At 50.7% G+C, this 18,759-nt stretch overlaps 2 protein-coding genes and 1 pseudogene across 4 annotated transcripts; 1 reads left to right on the top strand and 2 right to left on the bottom strand.

The window, feature by feature from the left end:
• Positions 1 to 706: 706 nt before the first annotated feature.
• LOC141585559 (peptidyl-prolyl cis-trans isomerase A pseudogene) lies at positions 707 to 3,824 on the bottom strand (annotated as a pseudogene).
• BLCAP (BLCAP apoptosis inducing factor) lies at positions 3,382 to 14,050 on the top strand. The gene is made up of 2 exons (XM_003936363.4): positions 3,382 to 3,698; positions 12,112 to 14,050. The coding sequence occupies exon 2, from the start codon at positions 12,288 to 12,290 to the stop codon at positions 12,549 to 12,551; it is 264 nt and encodes an 87-aa protein (XP_003936412.1). The 5' UTR covers positions 3,382 to 3,698; positions 12,112 to 12,287; the 3' UTR covers positions 12,552 to 14,050.
• On the bottom strand, positions 7,775 to 10,237 carry NNAT (neuronatin). Of its 3 annotated transcripts, none has more exons than XM_003936362.4 (3): positions 10,042 to 10,237; positions 9,016 to 9,096; positions 7,775 to 8,788 (listed from the first exon to the last, which is right to left on the bottom strand). In XM_003936362.4, exons 1-3 carry the CDS (start codon positions 10,111 to 10,113, stop codon positions 8,696 to 8,698), a joined length of 246 nt encoding a protein of 81 aa, XP_003936411.3. In that variant the 5' UTR covers positions 10,114 to 10,237; the 3' UTR covers positions 7,775 to 8,695. The 3 variants fall into 3 exon arrangements, with proteins under 3 accessions (XP_003936411.3, XP_003936410.3, XP_010345155.2); XM_010346853.3 differs by having other exon boundaries at positions 8,464 to 8,788; positions 9,021 to 9,096; positions 10,042 to 10,229; XM_003936361.4 differs by lacking the exon at positions 9,016 to 9,096 and having other exon boundaries at positions 10,042 to 10,226.
• Positions 14,051 to 18,759: the final 4,709 nt, after the last annotated feature.

Here is an 18,759-nt window from a genome sequence, read left to right as displayed (position 1 = left end):
GCCCCTTTCTTCTATTTTTCTTGAGGTATAACATACATAAAGTACATAAAGCCCCGTCTTTTTTCACCCCAGCGCCCCGAGACAGAGTCTCACTCTATTGCCCAGGCTAAAGAGCAGTGGCATGATCTCGGCTCACTCTAGCCTCCACCTCCCAAAGTCTCCTAGTCTCATAATTTTTACTCGATGAATTTTCACTTATGTAATCACCAGCCAGAAGATACAATCCTTCTGGCACCCGAGAAAAGCTCCTCTTGCTCCTTTCCCACCCCTACTCCTGACCTGACCCAAGTAACTACCATTTTGATTTCTAACTTATGTGTTAGTTCAGCTTCATATAAATAGATTCATATGGGATCTACTGTTTTGTATCTGGCTTCTTTTAGTCCACATACTATATGTGAGATTAACTGGTGGTGTTACATGTATCAGTTTGTTCTTTTATATGTAAAACGCAGTATTCCATTGCACAAACATGCCACAATTTGTTTATCCATTTGCCGGTGATGGACATTGAACTATTTCCAATTTGAGCTATGAACATTCTTGCACAAGTCTCCAAGTAAACACAGGCACTCATTTCTCTTGGGTATATACCTAAAAGTGGAAATTCCAGGTCACAGCATAGGTATGTGTTTAGATTTTATAGATACTGCCAGTTTTCCAAAATGGCTGGACCAATTTCCTCTGCCGCCAGCAGTCTGCAAGCATTTGTTGCTTCGTAGCCTCTCAACATTTGGCTTTTTCTTTGTTATTTAGTTTTTATTTCATAATCGTAAACTTAACTCTGCAATCCAGCTAGGCATGGAAGGGAACAAGGAAAACATGGAACCCAAAGGGCGTTGCAGAGTACAGGGAGAACATGAGATTCTAGGATACTACCAGCAGATAGGGCGGAGGGCACTCTCCAGAGCTACAGAAGGAATGGTCTGGTGGTTAAGTTGAAACACAAGTTGCACTTATTGGAGTTGTCCACAGTCAGCAGTGGTGACCTTCTTGCTGGTCCTGTCATTCCTGGACCCAAAGCACTCCATGGCCTCCGCAATATTCATGCCTTCTTTCATTTAGCCAAAGACCACATGCTTGTCACCCAACCACTCAGTCTTGGCAGTACAGATGAAAAACTGGGAACCATTTGTGTTGGGTCCAGCATTTGCCATGGACAAGATGCCAGGACCTGTATGCTTTACCATGAAGTTCTCATCATCAGATTTCTCCCGGCAGATGGACTTGCCACCAGTGCCATTATGGCATGTGAAGTCTCCACCCTGACACATAAGCCCTGGAATAATACTGTGAAAGCAGGAACCCTTATAACCAGAAGTTTTCTCTCCAGTGCTCAGAGCATGAAAGTTTTCTGCTGTCTGGAAACTTGTCTGCAAACAGGTCGAAGGAGACAGGGCCCGAGGGCTCACTGTTGACAGCAATGTCGAACGCAGTGGGGCTGACCACAGCTGAGGATAGTATGGGGATCCCGGCAGCATCTGCAAAGCCAGCTCTCTCTTTTTCTAAGCACGGGCTTCCACTCCAAGACTCCTCTTGTCATTCAGTGTTGGATCCTGGGTGTGGATGCCACGGATGCACTGATCCTTTAGTCTGTAAGCAGCAGGGTGTGGGAGGCCATATTCAGGCCTGTTTGAGTCTCAGCTAGAGAAATGGACACCTCTTTGTATTGGATGTGACCCCAGGAACTGGCTAGCCATCTTGTGGCCATGAGCATGAAACCAACCCAAGGACAGCAGAAGATAAAATGAACCTGGGTCCTTGATGACACTACCTAACCGCTGAGTGGCGGGCTACTTATTTTTTTTAAGCCAATTGATGTAGTTGTTTTTTTAACTTGCAACATAAAAGACAAGAGTCCACCAACCTTTATTCCCAAACCCCAATGGCTCCATTTCTGTCCTCCACAGCATCAGCCCCACTGAGCACTCCCTCCTTGAAACCTCCTCTCTAGGACCCACGCTCACTTGGTCCTTTTTCTACCCTACTGGCCACTGCTTCTCAGTTTCCTTTCCTTGACCCTCCTCTTCTGCCCACTTTCTTCTCTACCTTCCTTCGAGTTCTCACCCAGCACCATGACCTCTGTGTTGATGGCCCCCAAATACGTTATCTCCAGCCCCAGCTTCTGTTCTGAGCTCCTGTGTCATAGACACCTGCCTACTCACCCTCTCGGCCCTGCATGTTGCCTAGGCATTTCAACCTTAACTTCTCAAAGCCAAACTTGATCTTTGCCCTCAGTCTTCCTTTTTCAGGCTTTACTGTCTTGACCAAGGGCTCTTTTACCCTTTCATTTACTCAAGGCTAAAACCTAGCGAGGTGTTATTGCCAATGCCTCCACACCCACCCAAATCCAATCTTCCATCCTTCCTTTCACCTCCCCAAACCGCTACCCTGAGTCAGCATGAGCTTATGTCTGGAAAGCTGTAACCACCTCCTAACTCATCTCCCTTCACCCACTCCTGAGTGCCCTCCAAGCCAAGCGGCCTAACTGGCCTTTCAGAAATCCAAACTTGATATCCTTTCCCTGATGAAAATGGCTTCCCCTGACTCTCAAGACAAATTCAGTATGTAGCCGACTTGTCTTCCATGCTCACCTCTCACCCTCACTCTGCCCCTTCTCAGGTCCGCATCTACAAGATGTTCTTCCTGCCTAGAACATTTCCCCGCTCGCTCTTGCCCTGTACCACTCCTAATCGCCCTTGGTTTCTCAACCTAAATGCCATCTTCCCAAGGAGGTTCCACCCTCTGCCTACATTAAGACTCCATTAATTTCTCCGAACACTCTCTACTTCCTCTCACAGTACTTCCCATAATGCGTAATTATGTGTTGATCAAAGTCACTAATATACGGTAATTATATGACTGTCTCCCCGCCTACCTGCCACTAGACTGGTAACGCCTTGAGGTCAGGAACAGACCGAGGTCACCCACTCTACCCGCCCTCAGCACTGCGCTTGCGTACAGTAAGCGCCCAAGGAATATGCTTGATTAGCTAATAAATGACTACACGGTCTCATTCAAGCCCCATAACAGCCGTGAGGTGGGCATTTCATCAGACAGGAGGAGGTCGAGTCGGGGCGGGCAAGTTGGTCGCCCGCGCCAAGTACAGGGCAAGGGGAGGAGCCGGGACCTGACCCAAGGCCGTCCCAAGTTCTGAGCCCGGACCTTTCCGCTCAACCCTGGCCGCATGATGAAACGCCACGGAGGGACTGGACTTTGAGCCACGAAAAGGTCTTCCCCGAGTCCACGGACCGTCCACGCCGGCCAAGGCGAAGCTGGCTCGCCCGCAGGAACGCAGCCCTGCCCGCCCCGAGCTCACGGAGTAAAGATCACAATCTGCTGCATATGCATGAGGGGACCGGGCCGCGCTTTGAGGCTGTCTATGTTACGCCTGACAAAAATTATTCGGGTTTGAGGATCTCGGCACCCCCACAGTTTTGTAAAAGTCCGTACAAAGCCCTCAAAGGTGGTCTGTGGGGGATACTGAGGGGCGATGGGTCGAGGGTAAGGCCTTTCTTCGGGCCGTGTGATCAGGCGTCTGCGGTAGGCAGCCCGATCCCAGGATGGGTCCTCGGCCTGTTAACTAGAAGACGAAGGGGGCGTCTCCCCAGCTTCCTGCGGCGTCGGTGGCGAGCTGAGGTGGAGGCAGGCTGCGGCAGACGGCGGCAGTGGCGGCGACGCCATGGCAGGGCTTGCAGGTACCGTGGCGTCAACCTGCTTGGGGCGGGAAGAGAGGCTATCCATGCGGCCGCGCCGCCATATTGTCCCTTCTGGGTCACCTTAGGCGTCGCCGGGTCCCCGTCACTGGGGTTTTCCTTCCGCATACCGGGGAAGGGAGGGTCCCCCTGTCCGGCTTCAGGAGATTGCTGTGCTGGGACCTAGCCTGGGCCTTGGGGGTCCCTGTCCAGCCCGGGGGTGGGTCACGGGACTCCTGGGCACTCGCTCCGGCCTCCAAGGTCAGCGCCTTTGCAGGATGAGGCAGGCAGAGCCGGGGACGCAGGGCTGGGGAGCGCGACGACCATCTCTGCGGCCCCGAGTTCCACGGCAGGGTGCCCAGCGTGTGAGAGGCCTGTCACTCAGTCCCTATCAGTGCAGTTGCTTTTTTTTTTTTTTTTTTTTTTTTGGTGGTGGGGGGTCGTGGGGATGAGGGGAGAGTCTCCCGCTTGGGGCCTCTCTTCAGTGTCTGGGGTGATAGGCTGACGCTCTGCAAAGAATCGCGGGAGCTTCTTACTCCCTCCAACTTTGCATCAAGGATGGGCACCCGTTCCCTTTCCTTCTATAGACGTGGGGAGTGGCCCTCAAGGGCAGCTGAAGGAGCGGAATGCCTGGCACACTAATGGCCTGGAAAGGAAGCATGGGGGATGGGGGACAGTTGCTTTTTCCTTCCCCTTTCCAAATCTCCTTTAGTTTCTTTCCAGGCCTCCGTGTTCCATTTCAGCGCTAATGATGTGAGACTGGGGTCTGTCCTCGGAAAGAAACAACCTTTCTGTTTATAGGTTTGGATCGTCTTTATCCCTTTCAGGGAACTGGTGTGTTGGGAACGGCTTCTCTGCCCTGCCTGACATGGTCCAGTCATCCCGTCGGCCTTCTGGACGGCAACACCAAAGCTGGAACCAAAAAAAAAGTTCCAGCTTAAGTGCTGATGTGAAGTGTTAGCTCTTGTTTGCTTGTTTGTTTTAAATCAAAGACTAATTAATGTCAAGCAAATCTGTTAAAAGATTTGATCACTGGAAGCCTGGTCGGTTTCCAGTGACCAGGTCAATTCCATATCTGAAATTGGTCTTGTTAGAGTTGCTGCCAAAAACAGTTTAACCTTTAATCTGTAATATGTTGTTTCAAAGAGGAATCTGGGTTAAGCTGTCTTTTTTTGTTGTTGTTCTCCTATCTTTGAAACACATGCATTCCATTTCAAGCCTGTCCCTGTATGATATACCAAGGACCATGCGTTGCCTGCCTCTCTGACTTCCTGCTCTGGAAATGCTCAGGAATCTGGATCCTGCTGGGGCTGGGCCCTGTGGGAGGGCAAGTGGGGGCGGGGAGGATAAATGGGATCATTCCCAGGGAAGATGGTGACAGCCTGTCTCTGGAGCATATAGAGAAAGTCAGGTCACTGGGGGAAAAGAGATTGTTGTTTGACTAGTGTTTTGTGTATGTGCATGAGTGCACACATTTAAATCTCGGGAGAGGGGGAAGTTAACTGCAAATTCAGAATCTCTCTTTGGGGTGTTGGCTCCTGAGGAGATACACATTTCAAAATAGATATCTAGTAAATGGCTCACAGCAAACCTGCTCCCCCATCCAACAATAATCTGTTGCCGAAGCTCAAGGAACTTGCCCCTGCCCTTCCCTGCCCTGACAGCAGACGTCTCTTTCTTCAGTCACACTTCAAATATTCCACAGATAAAGGTAACAGTGTCACATAGCACCCTGCACCCCTGAATGTCATGGTACCTAAATCCGCCCCCTCTGGACTTAACCTCAGCTGATTCGGCTAAGAAACCAGCATCATGGAGCATTAGTCCCGGGATCTCTCACCTGTTGCTGGAGTCCGACAGAGCCATTCCCAATACCCTCCCAACTCATCTGCTCTGTCCTTGGTCTTGTGGGGGCAAAATCTGGTAGCAACGACAATTTAGGAAAAGGGGACATTCAGCACTGTGACTAAGGTCTCTGCAGTATAACACTAGTCATTTTCAATTCTTCCCATTGTTGTCTATCATAATAAAATGTTTAATGGTATAGTTTGTGGAAAAAAGTTTTCTAAACAAGGTGTGTTTGGACCATCTAGGCATTGTGTGGCATTGCACTGGGTGGAAAGTGAATGCATTGTTTTCTCTGGTGGGTTAACTTTGCTGCCAGAACATGAGGTTTTGTGGGTGGAGGACGAAAATGGGGAGTGGACATTGCACATTGAAGCCCACATGTGCAGGTGCAGGCCACCAGGGCAGCCCTTGTCTGGGAATCTGTCATCTCACCTTGCTGCACTCACAGCCCTGCTGATGGATGGATAGATGTAGGAAAAGGGCTTTGCCAGGATTATATGGAAAGCTCTGCGGCTACCAGCAGCCTCTTGTCTTCTAAATGGGAGCACAGGAGGTGCTGTGTCCAGAGCAGCCTTATCATGCTGCTTTGGCCCACCTCCCTGAACTCTGCTACCTTGTCACTTGGGCGGAGGTTAGAGCATCAAGGGCAGTGGGGCTGTGGGCACACCCCTCAAAAGGGTCAGCCTTCATTGAAAACACATGTTGAAGTATGTTCATGATTCTGTGGGTTTAGTGTGGAAAACCACAGAAACTCCCAGTTTTGAGGCCTGCCAAGATACAGGATTCAGAAGGGCGGAGGTGTGAGCATTGCCTGCTGATGAGTCACTCTGGGGCAAGAGGAGACCTGCCATACCTTCAGGCTATGGTAGCAGCTATAGTCACCCAGCTATAGAAGATGAAGTCTCAGATTGTACATCCTCTCTGAGTCCTGATGAGTCCTGATTGCCACTGTGATGTCAGAGTTTCTAGTATGTTAGGGTTCACTGGCATCTCAGAGGCTCTGTTAGAGGGGGAAACTGAAGATGAGGGGTGTAAGGTGACATGTCCAGTTTCCCTAGGCTGATTGATGGCAAAGCCAAGACCAGAACCAAGATCTGTACCTCCCCACCCCTATAATTCTCCTTTACCGAATAAAGTTTTAGATGCGTTTAGATAGAGGTGCTGGTGATTGGGCTAAGAAACTTAACGGCTCACTTAGGAGTGGGAAACCTGATCAGGCTCATGGGGGCAAGGTACTTTGTGCTCCAGAAGTATTTGTGACAGCTGTGACTAAGAGATTTGAAGAAGTGGCAGGAAGAGACATTTATGGCCTCAACTCCCTCCCTTGGTGTTGACCCAGGAACAGATGTGTAGTGACAGGGACACATAAAGCCAGAGACAAGGCTGAACAGGCGGCAGGGCCATTTGGTGAGACAGTCAGCTGACCCCGTGTAGAAAGAGCCCTGACTCACTGGGGAGTGAGGGAGGGAAGGCAAGTCCGAGGCCGAGCAGCCAACCCACCATGCACCCTGATGTGATTGCAAAGGAGAGCCCAGGGGCCAGGGACCTGGTAAGCATCCCTAAGAATAAGGAGGCTGGTGCTGGGAAAGGCAGGAACCCAGTACTGGGGAGAGAAGTTTCTGGTGTCAGGTGGGGCCAGGAGCCCCTGCAGAGTAGCAAGGCCAGGCAGATTTTCTTTGTGGTGGTCCTGGTGGGTATGGGGCCTGCGGCATTAAGCTGGGTGGAGAAGGCACCACAGCACACTTCTTATCCCATACTCATTGTCTAAGTTTGTGTCCACCCTGCCCAGTACTCCTTTCCATGGGGCTCCTGGATGGAGACCTGGAGTAAGACTGTGTTCTGAAATCACCCCCTTGGTCCCCAGCACCTCTGTGGAAGGCTACTCCCACCTTTTCCCCTTCCTCTCATTTTTCTCTAAGTGATTACCTGCTTTTGGCCCCTTATCTTAGAACCACAAGTAGAGCATCTATCCCTTCGGGGAGGGGAAGTGTCCCTTATTCCAGGATCACAAGTGAAGATGTCAGCCTTTCTCTTTGGGGGGGGAGAGATGGTCCTTTACGACAGGACAGAATTGAGATGGGGTTGGGTGTGTGAGGGGCCCAGCTTGTTGCAATTTAAATGGCCCTCCTTTTCCTCCCTCCCCCAAGTAGTGTGCCTCTTCCACAGTGGGCACATCAGCTGAGTCTTAGAAGTGTGTGTTGATGCCGCTAAAGAAATCACAAGAGACAAAGTTTTGGTGCGCCTCCACCGCCCCGCAGGGTCCTGGGACACTGTGCGAGACAGGGGAGGTACTTTTTTTTTATTTTTTGTAGAGGTGGTCCCTGTCCTCCAGGAGCTTACAATCTAGCTGGGGAGACACAACTAATGCACACTTAAACAATCAGTACAATTAGCGATTACCACAATATTTACCACAACTGCGTGAGACCAGGGAAAAGCAAGATCAGTGAGGGGCAGCGGGGTTCAGAGAAGGTGTTTTAGTAAAGATGGGATTCATTTACTTTTGCTTCTTGAATAGTTCCAAATCAAATGACACATTACTTTGGAGTAGGGTGGGCTTGGGAGACAGTGAGAGGGAAAGGGGAATTGAGGGAGCAAATGCAGCAAGGCTGGAATACAAGTGCCCTAGGCAAGGGACAGTGAGAGGGCCCCACTGTATTTCTTAACCCCCTCCTTCCTCAACTGTGCCCTCCAGTCCCGCCACACAGGCACGTGGTTGGTGCTGCACCAAGATTCAGGGCTTCGGCTGGCGATGTCAGAATGTCCATTCTGCTGGCTGGTGTGGTGTTTGGATCTCCGTGGTGGGGCCTGCTGGCATGGCCCTGGCTTCGGGGCTGGGATGGTGCCGTCCCGACTTTGTCCAGATCAGAATTCGGTGCCTATGCCCAGATCTCAGGGGTGTGCTCCCCCCATCCCCCCGACCCTGCCCCTTGGTGTCACCGGGCAAAGGGGTTGGGAAGGGATCTGGTATCTTCGTCATTGTCAGTACTGCTTCTCTGGGGGCCTATTGGCCCCTCACTGACCTTGCCAAGTGCTCCTCTGTCGAGGGAGCACAGGGGACCCCCCATTCCTGCGCGGCACTGGCTCCCATGCTGGCGGAGATGCACAGGAGCACCTGATGATACGGCCGCCCAGGGCTGGGAGCTGGGGCCTCAGTTGGGGGCCCGCTGCCTGCGCTCCCCCAACACCTGCCGCCCGGTCCGCGACACGGTGTACGCCAGCTTCTGCAGGGAGTACCTGAACACCTGTGGCAAGAAACCCAGGACCCACCCTTAGTGGAGAGCACCCGCAGCATGTCAGCGTGCTGCCGTGCCCACCCCCGCCCCACCCGCTGCCCCGCCCACCCATCCAGCGTAGGCTGGAGAGGCGGGCGCGGGCGCAGCTTGTCCACGAGTCAGGGCAGCTGGAGCTTTTCCAACTGTGCTGAGAGCTGCATGGCGGCAAGCTGATTGGACCCACAACTTAGGTATACCTCACTTCTTGCAATGGGCTGTGTCCCTGGAGGATTTCGAAAAGCGAATCCTACCCAGTAAATGCAGCATTCCAGGAACACCTTGAAGGAAATACGCGATGCCTTTGGCAAAGGATTCCTTTAGCAGGGAATTCTTCCTGCTAAGGGAGCTTTTAGGTAAATGATTTTACGGGCAAAGCACATTCTTCTGATTTATTTCTTTTTACACAAAGCGCTTTCGCCTCTTTTTGATTTTTTTTTTTTTTCATAAAGCAATTGTCCATTTTTGGACGCGCTTTTTTCCCCTTCTGTTTTTCTCTCGAGGGGCTTTTTCTTCTAATTTTTTTCTTGAAAGCATTTTTGCTCGATTCGCTTTTTTCCGTTAGCTCCCTTTTCTAATTTTTTCCTGCAGTGCGTTTTTAATCTAATGCATTTTTTTCTGCCAAGTGCTTTTCTCCGATTTTTCCTGCAATGCGCGTTTTTCTCTTTTCCTATGAATTACTTTTTCTGTAACCGTTGTGGGTTTTTTTTTTTTTTTTTTTTGCGAGGTAATTTTTATTTTTTTCTGAAAAGTGCCTTTTTCTAACTTATTTTTTGTTCCACCCCCACAAGCGCTGTATGTTTTTTAAAAATAAAATTTCCCCGCAATGCGCAATTTTTTAAGGTGGAAAATTTTCAATCTGCGAGCTGTAAAGTCTTGCAACACAGTAGTGCCCCGCCTCCCTCCTGGGGTCGAGTCCGGTTGTAGCGGGTTTTTCTTACCGCGTAGGTCGCTAAAAAGCCTGGGTGATCATCCGCAGCGGTCGCCCGCCGCGCCCCGAGTCTTTGTTCCCGGGCAGGCGCGGGCGCACTAGGGAGGGTCAGTGCGAGGAGGACAGCGTGGGGAATGGGCGGGGGGCGTGTGGTGCCGCTGGCGGCACTTGAACAGGCAGGGATCGCGGCAATCGGAATAGGACAGGTCTGGGAGGCGGCAAGCGCGACGCGGGTTGCGGGTTCTGGGGACGTGAGTTGGGAGCCCTCTCCCACCCGAAACCCCAGCACACTTACCTGCAGCAGCACGCGGAAAATGTACCAGCCGATGATGAGCAGTTCAGCCGAGGCTGCCGCCACTGCCGCCATGGTTCCAAGCGCGGTAGGTCGGTGGTCAAGAGAGAGGTTTTGCCGAGATCCGCTGGTCTCTCGGAGTCCGCTGTTGGGCGCACTGCCGCAGCCGCGGTGGCCGCGCCTTAAGTACCCGCCCGCCACCAAAGTGCGCATGCGCGCCTTGGTGGTGGGTGTTTATGAGGAGGGGTGGCGGGGGGCGCTCCTCATTCGCCAGGAAAGGAAAAAAATAATCCATCTGCTCTTTTCCATACCGACCCCCGCCTCCTGAGTTCCATCTTAGCCCCCTTCCAGAAGATTCCGCCGTGCTTGCTTTTGGATTTTGCTTTAAAATGGAGGGGTACCACGACTCTGGGTAGAGTACCGGGCGAGGATGGGGGTGCAAGTCTCTTGGTGTGGCGCCCTTCTCTCCAATCCCTGGCCTGCAAATTTGAGCTCAGTCTCCGGTGCCACTCCACAAACTACCTTGGAGATGGATGGAAAACCGAAATTAGGGAGGGGCCATCTGCCCCATAGAGCAAAAAAAATTGGTGCCCCTTTCAGAAGCCTTGGCATACATAATAGGCCCGTGGTCTGCGCTCTTTTCCTAATATTGAATGAGTTTTAAGCGCAGATCCTCTGCTTCGTGAGGGTCCCTGAGCGCGTAACCCATCTCTGATTTTTTACATCCCTCTTCTTACGGTAGCGGGGAGATCGGATCTGCGGTGGAGGTCGCAACCATAGGGAGCCGAGCTAGAGCACCGCGCTTTGAGCGCAAAAGCAGTAGTTACACGGCATCTGTGGGAGGGATACAGGAACGATTGGCGCCCTTCGTTTGGGCGGAAGGAATGAGCTCTATGGAGAAGTGGTTGGAATATGCTCGGGGATAGTTTTCTGCCGGACAGTCGGTCGTTTCGACTTCTGTCTTCCGCTCCCCTCCCACAAGGCTTGGTAGGTCTGCCTTGGCCGGCGGGGTTCTTTGTACCCGTTGTGCTGGGCGGCTGGATCACTGAACCGGGTTCGCTACCGCTACCGGAGGGTTATGGCTACCGCGGCCCCATTTCCAAGTGAGGCAAGTCCCTTTCAGACCGCCCGTCTTGCGGGTCCCTCACACAGCCGGGCGGAAAGACCGGAGTGTGGTTTGGGAGCGTGATCCCCGCGCACCGGTGGCCCACCGAAAGCACCTCTTTCCAACAAGCCGACTGGCACAGGGGCCAACTGGCATTTGCCCCTAAGTGAATAGAAAATTAATTTTCATTAAAAGCTCCTAGAGGTCAGGTTCTATACAGTGCCAGCGGCAGATGGAGGTTTAATGATCCAAGCGACTTCAGTTTGGACAAAGTAACATAATGACTTTTTTTCTGCACTGACTTTGGGAGAAGTTAGCAGGTTCTGGCAAAGTGATGCCAGGCTATTTGAAAAAGGCAAGCTCAGCCGAGACTGCCATCTTAAAAATGTTCGTGGTGCCGCTGCAGCTGCCTGAAGATCCTTTGCCTGTCGTCTGGTGGCCAGCAGTGTGCTGCTGCTGCTGCTAACAGCTTTAACTCTCCACTCAGTGCCTGAGCACCTTAAGGCTAGGAGAGATGCTAGATGCAGAACCTGTCCTTACCATGTGGGGGCACAGCAGGGAGCCCTTGGCCTTCCTTTGGCAACCACTGGGCGGTATTGTGAGGTCTGGGGCCATTGAGGACGGGCTGCAGCCCCAGGAGGCGATACATGATCTCTGCTGGGCAGGGCCCAGGCAAAGCCAGTCCACTGTGTGAAACCGTGCCAAAGAGCCCTCTCCCCAATCGTAGGAGAAGCCCCAGGGAGACATCCCAGGAGGCTTTCCACATTAGTGACTTGGAGAGGAGTAGAACTTCCATGGGTGGGCAGGGAGGAAAGGGCATTTCACATTTGCTGTTGTTAACCATGATCCATTTTCCCAAATAAGTATACATTCTGTTCCTGTTTTTTTTGTTTGTTTGTTTGTTTGTTTGTTTTTTTTGTCTGTCTGTCTGTTCTTTGTCTGTCTGTTGTGTTGACTTTTCTCTTCAGGATCCCTGCTGCCTTGGTGATCCCGGGCTGACAGCCAGAGAGCACAGCGGCTCAGCTCCTGGAGAGTGAGGGTTGAAGAAAGCGGAGGGCAGCCGCCTGCGCCCGCTGGCTCCCATTAGGTCGGTTCCTGCAGCGGTGCCCGGCAGCCTTGGTGAAGGCCCTGCCCGGCAGAGATCATGTATTGCCTCCAGTGGCTGCTGCCCGTCCTCCTCATCCCCAAGCCCCTCAACCCCGCCCTGTGGTTCAGCCACTCCATGTTCATGGGCTTCTACCTGCTTAGCTTCCTCCTGGAACGGAAGCCTTGCACAATTTGTGCCTTGGTTTTCCTGGCAGCCCTGTTCCTCATCTGCTATAGCTGCTGGGGAAACTGTTTCCTGTACCACTGCTCCGATTCCCCGCTTCCAGAATCGGCGCATGATCCTGGTGTTGTGGGCACCTAACGGCCTGCCCTGTTAGCTTTCCAAGGAAGCAGAAGACGGGAGGGGAGGCATTGACATAGGTCATAAAGCATTGGAGTTTCAAATCCCGCCGCCTTGCGGGTGTCACATTCCTGACGGCGCCTTTTTGGCCTGTGATGTTTTATCCTTATAATGTGAATAATGGCACTGACCGGTGCTTTTATTGTAAAATCCTATAGTCGTGGGTGGTCTTGTGGTTGTGTGTATTCTGTCCCCGTCTAGGTCCTGGCTGGCGGCATGGCCACACCCCTCGCCTCATTACTGTGAGGAGTCTGGGCCCATCCTGGTCAACTGCCCCAGCATGACCTGGGCAGATAAATGCCAGTCTCATTGTCACCTCTGTGAACCCTCCTTGTCAGGGTCTCCTTTCTTCCCATAATGTTATTGACTCCTCAGTCCCTCTCCTGGTTTCCCTTTACTTCTCTCCGACCCCTTTCCTTTTTTGGGGAGTACCTGTCCAAGACAGGGCTCATTTTTGCACTTATCTCGAATTTGAAGAGATTGCTGACGCCCGAGAGCCTCGCTTTTTCATCCTTCTTTCCTTGTTCAGCAGGCTAGACAGATACGTGTCTTGACTGTTTGTTGTCCACAAATCTTCAGTATTTTCTCTGCTTCATTTTTAAGAAAGGAAGCAACAGATAGATGTTGCTCTTTCGCCTGGGTGTCTGGGCTCATGCTTTCCTGCCCAGCCTCACTTCCTTTGCCCTTCCTCCTGCCCTTCTCAGCTGTCCCAAGGAGGGGCCTCATTTTGTCTTCCCGTGCATGCTCTTCAGCATTGAAGTATGGTGTGTTCACGTAGTTCTAGCAGTCCCCAGCTGAGTGAATGGGCGAGTACCTGTGTGTTTCATAACAGCCGTGATCCCCTTGATGTTTGGATATTTTTTGGTGTGCCCTGTGTGTGTGTGTGTGTGTGTGTGTGTACAAATACACATGTATATTCCTTTTAAAGAAGCTTTATCGAACGTGTTCTGATTTTGAGGTTTAGCAATAGCTAGCTATATATAGTTGGTGCCGCTACAGTTTTATTTAGCATGGGGATTGCAGAGTGACCAGCACACTGGACTCCGAGGTGGTTCAGACAAGACAGAGGGGAGCAGTGGCCATCATCCTCCTGCCAGGAGCTTCTCCGTTCCTGCGCATATAGACTATACATTATGAAGAATACCCAGGAAGACTTTGTGACTGTCACTTGCTGCTTTTTCTGCGCTTCAGTAACAAGTGTTGGCAAACAAGACTTTCTCCTGGCCCCTGCCTACTGGAGACCAGCATGTCTGTCCTTTCGGTCTGATCCATCCATCTCTCCCTTGCCTGAGGGGAAAGGGAGGTGGGCCAGGCAGAGAACAGAACTGGAAGCAGTCCATCTACGGAATGGGACTGTGAGGCCATACTTGTGAAACGTTTGGACTGCTATTCTAGAGCTTTTATTTGGTGTGTTCGTTGCACAGCTGTTTGAAATGTTTAATAAAGCTTTATAAACTTTACTTTGTGGTTTTATGTGGCTGCAGTCCATTTGGGTCGTGGTATTGGATTTCGGAGTTGGTGGGGGCAGGGGGAAGCATGGAGGGGCTGAGTCCTTGGCGCCAGAGTACCTTAGCCCGAAAATTTGATCTGCTTTCTGGAGAGCAGATGGTGGGGGTGGGGGAGGGGGAGCAGGGGACAGGCCAGGCGGTGAACAGGAGGGAGTCTGAAAGTTTTCAGAGATGAGACATTTGCGTTTCTCAGCTCCCATGGCTTCTCGCCTGAAATTGTTTCCCTCCATAGGAGATTTGAGTAACCGATCCCTTGACAAACAACTTAAGACAGCTGGAGCTCTAATCATCAAGGATTTTTATGGTGCTGCTTTTGAAGTAAAAATAAAGTGAAACCCCTTATGGCATTTCAAGTGGAAAAATAAATAAGATTGGCTGTCCAACCAGCTGGACGTAAGGTGAATGGCCAGAAGTGCAAGAGTGGTATGGTTCCATGTCGTAGATAATGCACGTGCTCCATGGCCATGACCTTTGAGACAGTGTGGGCTAGTTTTTCAGGCCCTGTGCTGGGTGTTCACCTCTGAATCTCCTTCTAGAAAGCACAGTGGGAGTACTGCCTGTCCAAGGCACAGGGCTGTTGTGAGGCTTTATTGAGTCACAATAAAGGGCTTTGGTAATTTCATAGACAATCACCTGTTTTACCTAGGCTTTAAACTTACTGCTATAAAATTGAGTGTGATTTTCTCCCATTCACATAAGTCTCTCCATTGTCACTTTATCTCCTTTTTCATTCTTGGTGTTGCCTATTGATGCTTTCCCTTGATCAAAACTTGCCAAAAATTTGTCTATTTTAGAGGTATTTTCAAAGAACCGAACTTGTATTGATCATATCTACTGGGTACTTCTTATCTGATTCTTTTGTGCTTTTATCTCTGAATTCTTTTCTGGGTTTCTGGATAGATTTCATGGTTCTGCAAAGTCTTAACAAGCTGAGGAGTCATACCTGGAAAGGATGGTTTGTTCAACAAACGTTGAGACCCCGTACTAGGCTTGCTGGGGATTTCAGGAGCAAGATTCAGGCCTGACTCTCCAGGAGCTCATGACTGTAGCCTAATGGGGAGACTTAACAAAATAGACAATTGCAAATTCCAAAATCAAAACAAACAAACAAAAAAAGGCTTTTGTGTCCCTACTCTCCTGTGGCGGCACCTGGATGATAAATGAAGCCAAGAATATTGCTTATTTTGCTCTTCTTCAGAAAGCAGCTCTCTGTTTTAGGTCAAGCCTGCTTAAGAGTCAGAAACAGGCCTCCCTCTGAAAGATTTGTGGCCCTTTCTAGCAGGGAGCCTGCAGCCCACCCCTCCCCAAAGTGACTGCCAAATCAGCATTCTGTTGCTCCACAATGCTTCCTACCTTGCCAGGTACCCATCCTCTCTTCCTGACCTGCCTTTTAGGAAAATGAAAAGTAGATACCTTTTCTGGAAAAGAGTAGGGGCAGCAGGCCTTAGAAAAACATGCTGTGCAGTTCCATTGGTCACTGTGGCTCCTAGTATGAAATGGTTGCCCACATGGTACCTGGTAAGCACAAGATGCCACAAGACCTAAGTCTGGGCTGCTTGAGGAACTGGTCCTTGCCCTGCTCTGGGCCCCAGTTTCCATATAGGTAAAATGTGGTCTTTGGAGCACGGTTTTTCTAGTCCGAATATCCTGGGAGTTCTTTCTCCCAAGATCTAGGGCAGGCCTCCCCAGACTTTTTACACAGGGGGCCAGTTCACTGTCCCTCAGACCATTGGAGGGCCGCCACATACTGTGCTCCTCTCACTGACCACCAATGAAAGAGGTGCCCCTTCCTGAAGTGCGGTGGGGGGCCGGATAAATGGCCTCCGGGGGGCGCATGCGGCCTGCGGGCTGTAGTTTGGGGACGCCTGGTCTAGGGTCTCCCTGGACCCATTTGAGGATGGTAGCTGGGCTCTGAGTAGGTGGCAGTGCACTTTCAGGATAGCATGTGCCTTATGTTTTAGTCAGTGTACCATGTGAGCCTAGGTATTTCCTCTGTCAGGAAGCTTTCCTGGATTTTCTCTCCCAGGAGTTCTACTTGCCTGGATCATTTCAGTCAGCCTTCTGTTGAGTGCTGCTGCTAGTGTTAGGCAGACTTCCCCTTCTGCAGCGACTGAGTTCCTAGAGGGCATGGCTCATGAGGACTCCTCTTGTCTCCCAAGAAGGCCTGCAGTGTCAATTATTTGGCAGGTGTTTGTCAGAATTCCATGCAGGAATAGGCCTTGGGTCTACAGGGTAGACAGTTCCTGCCATCAGAGAGCCCTCCAGGCTAATGGGAAAGGGCACGGCATTGAGCAGATAATGCCAGCGATACACAACTATGGACTGTGTCAGTTCCTAGAAGAGAGGGTCTAAGAGGGGACCTAATGTAGACCTGGAAGGATTGACCTTCAGGGGGAGCCCTGAAGAGCAAGTATAAAGGTTTGAGCAGTGAAGTAATAAATTATATATATATATTAACCATCTAATCAAGCATCTCTGCTTACAGATGAAGAGATTGGGATGAAAGTAAAATGAAGGACCACCACTATCTGGCTGCCCTAGAATCAGAAGCCAAAAAGGCTTTTGGGGATAAAGAAGTCAGTCTACCTAAGGCCAGAGAACTGTTGGGAGACACAAAGGGATCTCATCACACTAAGGCTGAGATGCTGGTGGCAGCCCTGAAACTCAGCCCTCAGAACTCTTCATTTTCAATCGACTTGGAACCATCACAAACAAGGGTCTAATGGGAGTTGGGGAGTAACCCAGTCAGAACAGCCTTTAAGATGGAATTCCGTCAGGAAGGAACAGGGCAGCATGTGAGTGGTGAAAGGAGCAGGGCCACAGAGAGCTACTGCCTTCTCTAGATCACTGGGATCAGGGAGAAGTAGACCTAAGGAGTGAGTGTGGACAAGGAAGGGACGGCAGGAGAAAAGGCAGGCTGGGGAGGAGGAAGCAGTGAGAGATGTTAGAAGGAAAGCCAATTCCTGTCAAATAGCTGCAGGAAAGGAGGCCAGAGAAGAGATGTCACCTGTGTCCGTTCAGTGGGCAGAGCCAGAACCCTGTCTCCTAGCAGCCAATGCACAGCTTACTCCCCAACCCACCAAAATGTGTGAAAGGGCCACCGTTCTGAAAAGAGGAATGACTGAAGAAGTGCTCTCCTTGATGGAAGATGCTCCTGCCTGGGGGACTTGGCCAATGTCAGCCCAGCAACCCTCCCTCCCCAGTATCTTCCTGAAAGTTCCAGGAAGAACAGAGTTTGATCTGCCAGGCTTCAGGGGGAGAATGAAGTACGTTGAGAAAAACTTCGATTGTAGAGCAGGCTTGAGGTAAGGAAGAGAACCTGGCTAAGCAGCAACTGAAGGCCTCAGATAGAAGCCCTGGGTCTCCCTTTGGGATATTGGAAAAGGCCTCAGAGCTTGGGCCCAGATAGACTTGAAGGACTGAGGAAGCTTGGTGCAAGGCTTCAGGGAGCCCCAGGCCTTACGCCCTGCCTTTGTGACTGCACCTCACCCATCAAATTGAGACCTACCACCACCACAGCATCTGCCTCAAGGCACAGTCTCCACAAATGTTACTTCCTCTGTTTTATGGCCCCCTGCCACTGGCCTTTACTAAGCTCCAGCCCGTTAGGAATATGATCTGATCCTCCAGCTCTCCCACTCATTCATTCACTTGAGGAGCATTTGCCAGGCTCTTTTCCAAGCTCTGAGAAGCTGGTGCAGCATAAGACCATGCCCTCCTTGAGGAACTCAGATCAGCAGGAGGGAGGGCACTGAGTCATTCTTGTGGGAAGATAATACCATGTCATTAAGGCTTTAGTGGAGTTAGGGAGAGATAATTTGGGAGACCATATCTCAGTACGTCTGTGTGAGTTCATTAATCATTTTTTTACTTTCTCTGAAGAGTCAGTATCCTAAAAAGGAAAACACTGAGGTGCAGCTTTTTTTCTAGGAGACCAAAGTCCTCAGCTTGAGTCTCTACTTAGCCACCGGCTTGCCCAGCAACCCTCTGTGGATTTCCCTCTTTTGGAGAATAATCCCTGTCTGTCTAGCCTCCTCCCAATGAGGAATCAGAGCAGGCATATGTTTGAGAGTACTTTGTCAAATATCCCAAAGGGTCAGATATGCCCCTTCTCCAAAGACTAATCCTCTGGGTGGTTCTGGCTTCTCACTCCTTTTCCTGGACAGCTTGTGTAGAGCCTGTACTTTGACAACTCAACACCTCTTCCAAAGCCAAACCCTCTGCCAGCCTCGTGCCCCACACCAATAGTGGTGACCCTCCAAGGAGGGGGCAAGGAACCACGTGACGTTGCTCTCCTCTCTAGGCCTGTTTCCCCATTTATAAGTCAAGGAGGGGGCTGGACCAAGAAGTCTTTAACATTTCCAAAGCTGTCTTCTGTGAAACATCAGTGACATTTATCCTTGTTATTTTAGTCTTAGAGATAGTGATTGAAAGGGTATTAAGACAAGTGTTTAATCAAAAGATCTTTTGCATTAAAAAAATAAACTTTAAATCTCTTGGGTGCAGAACTGTCAAGGATCTCAGCTTAGAGCCAAATAAGACATGGAAGGGTCTATGAGGCAGGAAAGACAGACAAAGCCCTTCAGTAATTCCATATTGCTATGGTCCCAGTCCCTTGGCTTGGACATCAAGGCCCTGCACAACCTTTGCAGATAAGGGCT

This window comes from Saimiri boliviensis, chromosome 9, assembly GCF_048565385.1.
Source record: "Saimiri boliviensis isolate mSaiBol1 chromosome 9, mSaiBol1.pri, whole genome shotgun sequence".
Lineage (NCBI taxonomy): Eukaryota > Metazoa > Chordata > Mammalia > Primates > Cebidae > Saimiri > Saimiri boliviensis.
This window is presented reverse-complemented; position numbering and strand designations above follow the sequence as displayed.

Coding starts and splice junctions, on each gene's coding strand:
- NNAT (XM_010346853.3), bottom strand. CDS start 10,113: ATGGCGGCAGTGGCGGCAGCCTCGGCTGAACTGCTCATCATCGGCTGG. Junction 9,097..10,041: donor TTTTCCGCGTGCTGCTGCAG/GTAAGTGTGCTG, acceptor ATTTCCTTCAAG/GTGTTCCTGGAATGCTGCAT. Junction 8,789..9,020: donor GACACAGCCCATTGCAAGAA/GTGAGGTATACC, acceptor TTCTTGCCACAG/GTGTTCAGGTACTCCCTGCA.
- BLCAP (XM_003936363.4), top strand. CDS start 12,288: ATGTATTGCCTCCAGTGGCTGCTGCCCGTCCTCCTCATCCCCAAGCCC.